Source organism: Rhamphochromis longiceps, linkage group LG20, assembly GCF_057381845.1.
Source record: "Rhamphochromis longiceps isolate RC_006_pf linkage group LG20, R_longiceps_female_GT1.1, whole genome shotgun sequence".
Classification (NCBI taxonomy): domain Eukaryota; kingdom Metazoa; phylum Chordata; class Actinopteri; order Cichliformes; family Cichlidae; genus Rhamphochromis; species Rhamphochromis longiceps.
This window is the reverse complement of record NC_140576.1, coordinates 25347420-25353422: the sequence shown is the minus strand read 5'-3', so window position 1 is coordinate 25353422 and position 6003 is coordinate 25347420. Positions and strand designations below refer to the sequence as shown.

General features: G+C 34.7%; 1 protein-coding gene across 1 annotated transcript; it reads left to right on the top strand.

Moving 5' to 3' along the window:
- Window positions 1-3349: 3349 nt before the first annotated feature.
- LOC146645412 (cadherin-4-like) lies at window positions 3350-5661 on the top strand. The gene is made up of 6 exons (XM_085394339.1): window positions 3350-3466; window positions 3554-3698; window positions 3818-3993; window positions 4136-4264; window positions 4349-4531; window positions 5647-5661. The coding sequence occupies exons 1-6, from the start codon at window positions 3350-3352 to the stop codon at window positions 5659-5661; spliced, it is 765 nt and encodes a 254-aa protein (XP_085250465.1).
- Window positions 5662-6003: the final 342 nt, after the last annotated feature.

Sequence of the window (6003 nt, the reverse complement as noted above, 5' to 3'; positions counted from 1 at the left end):
GAAAGCAATCTTCTTCCCTTTCCCTACCAGACTCAGAGGAATTGACAAAGTTTCAGATTAAAAGTCCTTAACTCCTTCTGTCCTCAAGACTGTAGTAATATGCAGGGTAGTGGACATAAACCATGTTAGTCTCACCTTTTTTTCTTTCTTTTTTTACTAAATGCAAAAGTCTTGAGCCACAACTAATTTCTTTCTAATTTGGTTTCAAATTTTAAAGGGATTTATTCATTTGACTTAAATATTTGACTTAACTGACTGTGGCATCAGCAAATACTATTTACTATTTTTTCTGTGTTCTAGCAAGTTTTCAGTAGGTCAGAGTTTCAAGATTTTATATATTTATACAGTGTTACAGTTTGTAACAAAAGCTGCCAACTTCTGCTGTCAGGGTTAATTAAAATTAAAATTTAAAATTAAACACAAATAAAAAATGTAAATAACAGTAGAGCTTACTATTAGTCATGAAAATATGTGTTATGAAGAACAAAATTGTATTTTAAATCTGCTATTTACCCCAATTTTAATCCCTTTCTTTTTTTTTTAGTCACAAACATTTTTACTACAAAAATTATCAGTATTTGCATAAAGTTAATTTGTCTTCTGCTGACAGAACTTGGGTTAGTTTGTGTTTTAAATTTGTATTATAAATAAAAGTCACATGCCTCAAACCTGAAGGGAATGAATCTGATTCTTGGGCTGCTTTTTAGGTACAATTTTCAAAAATGCTTTCTAAATGAAGATACCACAAAAGCCGAAAAGAAAACACCATTCCATTTCTTGGCCGAGAAAGAATATCTATAAAGCTATATAACTCTAAATAAAATTGTGTACAATAAGGCACTCAAATCATTCATCATTAACTGATGGAAAACTATGAGTTTCTATTCATTTAGTTCTGTAATGACTTCATCCCGTCTTTACCACAATTGCAACAAAAGCATTGTCAAGTAGCTTTGGAAAGATCTGTAAGACCTGAAACACTGAAAGGCTTGTGTAGCCTATCCCCAACATGCTATACTTGTAACTGACTTCCACTAGAAGTCTGAACATGCCAGGCGCATTTTGGAAACACCTGTTGTGGTCTCTTAAGGTTTAGAACATCTGGACACAATGAGAAAAGGTACACTTCAAGACAAAAAGGTGCTGAAAGCCTCAACCAAACTCTTGGACTATATGTGTTTAGGTAAACATTTTAACAAGCACTAGATTAAAAACATTAAAACAAAAACTTTAAAAATATAATTCGTTTTAGACTTAGTTTGGATAATTGACCTGTACAGAGCCCCGCAAGTGACATTGGAGAAAAAAAAAATAAAGATGAACTTTTGCAAGATCTCCCAAAACTTTTGCCATCTTGCAATTCTAATAATGTTGTATCATGTGCTAACTTGTGCACGCAAGGGCTCGGGTTACCACCATGAAACAAATAAGTCATGTGTGGCCTCTGTATTTTTTTGCTGCATTTGATTTGAAGTAGAAATTCTGAATTTGTGTATAAAATTCATAAAGTCAGAGAAGCCATACGACCAAGATTTCACAATCCTATGACAGCTTTGCGTATAAACAGCAGGGAACCTGTAAAACTTGGAATCTGTACAGCTACTTCTGTGCATTTGAGACTCACTAAATAAATCATACACAGAACACTAACCATGTTCTATTTGTGAATATGAAGCGGTTTTAATCACACAAAAGGCCTTGTACTATATTAATGGTAATTGATGAATGATTGTACCTTGACATAGAGCATTTAAAAAGTTGCTTTTCCAACTTTACAAATGGAATGCAGTTAACTCTGGAGTGAGGTTACTCCAATGTGTGACATCCGGAGCAAATCAAACAACGCATTTGTCCTTGATTCCCTTGAATCAGTGCTGTGACTACATGTATTAGTCTTTATTGTCAACATTTAAATTGTCTGTATTAAAATACAATCAGTATTGTGTAACAATCTTTAGCCAGCCTTCGTTTCTTTCATATTTGGACATTTTTGTAATTTTTCTAAATCTTTTAGAAGAGAATTGTGTGTGGGGGATTTTCTTCATTTAAGCCATTTAACACTGACCTTGCAAAAATGCCTCCACCACTTGTGTCAGCTAACAGAACATATTTGGTAATTGTAGATATATTTTTATATATTTTTGTTGTTGTGTGGTTTGAGGGGGCGACCATGTCTGCTTGCCTTTCTGTAAATAGCCGCTTCAATCACAAAAGGTATCTAAATCAAGGTGTGTGTTGTGTGCGCACACAGACAAGTGAGCAAAAAATCTTAAATTGTCCCTTTAGACATTTTGTGGTGATTAGCCTGTTGCAAAAACCCATAATCTATTCCAATGTATTTAAGTGAACCTATAAAAGTTGCCCAAGATACAGTTACAAATACATATACTCACAGACACACAGATGCAATACAATACAATGCAATTCTATCTATTCTATTCTATTCTATATTATATAATATATTATAATACATAATATAATATCATAGACTAATTATGTTTTTAAATGTGATTTTACGTGGTTTTTAGTTGGGGGTTTTTTCTTTTCTTTTCTAGCATCATTATAGGTTCTCAAGCAAGCGGGTACTGTTAGTCAAGGTGAAAACTGTACACACCCATACAGATACAGATAAAGATTACGATTACCTCATGGCTAGACGTATACAGCTGATTTATAAAGATATCCCTCCCACCGGTATCTCTCTGCCAAAGCTCACATTGGCATGCAGCTGAGTTTCTACTCAAGTGCATTCAAGTAGTAGTCTGCAACGAATTCACTTCAAAACTAGCCGTTCTGTGGATATAAAATGGAACTAATACACCCAATTCTACTTTTGATTCTGGTAAGGCTTAAGTATGTAAAACTACATGTAATCTTTTATTACTTCTGCCATAAATTTCAACACAAATATTTTAAAAATATGTCTAATTGTTTTACTAATTGTGTTTATGACGATTATGTCTGTCAACATTATACTGAGTTATAGCCAGTGTTTAAAGATTAAAAATCTGCTAAGAATATAATATAATATATAATATATATGATACTCATAAATATGCTGTGCTGCACATTTACTGCAAGAAATCTTTCCAGTGTGATCTTTTGCAGTGTTGGGGAGTCCACAGATCATCTTCACAACTTTTGCTGCGTCAAAAAAGAAACTGGATCATTAATTCCTTTACTATTGATGAAGGTTATCAGGGACCTTTCCCATATTCACTGGGCAAAGTGAGTGTATGCCTTAAAATGTAACACATATCATGAAATAAGGAAAGATAATTCCAAAATTCACTGCTCGTGTGTCTTATGTTTGATACAGATTGAGGTTGAGAAGGACCTCGTTCTTTTTATGATACAAGGAGAAGGTGTCGATGAGGAACCAACGCAAGTGTTAGAAATCAATTCATATACAGGAGAAATAAAGGTCCTCCGTTCGGTGGACTACGAACAATATAAAACTCTTAAGGTAAGAAGAAATTTTAAAAAAATATCTAAATGGAAAGTAAAAGCTATGCATGGAGTGAGGTTTGATTATTTCATCTTTCCATTGCAGCTTAAATTTAAAGCACTTGACAGAGAAAAACATGAAATAGAGACACAGCTCGGGATTTATATAGAGATTTTGGACACAAACGACAACCCTCCAAAATTTCTGTTTGAAAAGTACACTTTCACCATAAAAGAGTCAACATCACAGGGTAATTTTCTCATTTGGAAAGAAATATTATTTAAATTACTAATGCTACGGTGTCAAAATTATGTTTTTGTGACAGTGAATCTAAACAAAATAATCATTATTTCCTTTTGATACTAACAGGCACTGAAGTGGGTAGAATTCAAGCAACAGATCAAGACATAAGTGAGATATATAACAAAGTTGACCTTAACATAGTTTCAGTCAAACCTAAACCTAAGGATCTTGAGTTCTACTTCAAAGAGATCGATGAGACAGGCATTGGAGTCATTTCTTTTAAAGGATGTCTGGACCATGAGGTGAGAGAAATTACTGCTTGAAAAATTAAAACTTTCCATTTTAATCTTTCAACATGAATCTCCTCAAATTTCAATAGTACAACTAAATTCAATATTTTTGACATCCATTCAAGATGAGCAAAATTTTATTTTTCTCCATCAGACAGCTGAGAAATACACCATTATAGTGGAGGCCAAAGACAATGGAGAAAAACCGCTATCCACCTCCTGCACCATCATAATCAATATAGAAGATGGAAATAATCACCTTCCTGCCATCACACAGCAAACAGTTAGCAGTTACTTATTTCAGTCACAATAATTTATTCAATGAAAATCATTTCCTATTTTACATCTTCCTCTTTTGTGACCCAAGGGCCCAGAAAAAGTGAAAGAAGGACAGACAAATGTTCTTGTTTCACGTATACAAGTTCATGATGAAGACACCAGAGGAACCCCAGCATGGAGAGCCAAATATACAATCCAAGGAGACACAAACAACAACTTTAGAATAACTACAGATCCTGAGACAAACGATGGACTACTCCATGTGGAAAAGGTATTTTTGTGATTATGTTTACAGTAGACTAAACTTTCCAATCTAAGTAGTTCAAAACAGTCTCTGTGGTAAAAACCCTGTTGCATTTTTTAAATTAACCAACATAAGCTCTTTTTTATCTTCAAAAATTAGTATATAAAACACAGAAAAATATGAAAGAGATTTTCCTGGCCTGGCTTTTTATAGCAGATAACCTTAAAAAGAATTTGAAGTAGAACAAAAATGGAAGAAAACCATGACTCAGCATATGAACATACCTGATGCTGCTAAAGTGAAGCAGAACAAAATTACAGTGGTTTTATTAGACACAGCTAAGCGTTTTGCAATTTCGCATAAGTTTAAAAAGTTTATATTTATTCAGTATTGAACAGCAGAAATGAGACTTTGTTGTCAGAAGTCATTTATATAAGAAAAAGCAGTGACCAACAGTGCTGTAAACAACAGTAGACTGCTTGGAAATAAGCAAGCAAATCATGCAGAAAACAGATTTGAGATGGGGAAACTGTTCTTGAAGTGCACTGAGAGAGAGAGAGCTGTGCAGGAAGTGTGATTTTATCATAGTGGAAGCAAAACAGCAAAAGTAAGAGGGAATTCATGACGATGTTTATGTAAAGTGAAATGTGAAGCGGCGAAGCATAGTTTTGATCTTCTTTTGCTGCTGGTTCAGTCTATTTTGGTTGGAGAGGGACAAAACCTACAGCTTTACAATCTAGTGCAAAAAAAGACAAAAACACAAAGCGCAGCCCCGACCTATCAGAATCTGTGAGCTGTCGACTTTCAGCACTGACTGTTTATGTGAAAGAAAGCCGAAATCTCACTCACTGTGATGCATCGGGTCCGCGCTCTGTGCGAGAGTCTTTTTGTGGAATCCATTTACCTGCTTTCATTTACTGTTTTAGCTGTTTTGTGGTTGCTGAAATAGTTTTGTGAGATTCTGGCATTTCTGGCAAAGTACATTTATATTTAAAAATCGATTCGGGATTTTAACAAATCGATATGGCTTTATTCAAGCTAAAAGCAATTTTAATCGGGTAGCAAACAGTTTTAACCAAAGCTATGATTTAAAAAGCCCTGGAAAAATATGATAAGTTATTGTTGGGTCTGCGCTTCCACAGGCCCCGCTGGTTTAGAAACCTATTCCCGTTAACGTCAAGCAAGGAAGCAAGATGAACAGCTTTTACTTGCTAGCAAGGGAGACTGGCGGTGGGAGCTGAACACTCCTCACCTGTCTCCTAGCCAGAATGGAGAGTGGAGTGTTTCAGTTTGCCATCTTAGGGAGAAATCAACACATGTCCTTTGTATGTCCTTTGTTGCTGACATTTATTGATGAAAACAGTACAAAAAAACCAACCATTTGTACACATATTTACAAATAATGATAAAAAGTGAGTGAGTACATTTCAACATTTTCAGCAATCACTCACAATCCTGGCACTGCCACGGTATCTGTCGTCTGCATTTACCACATGTGT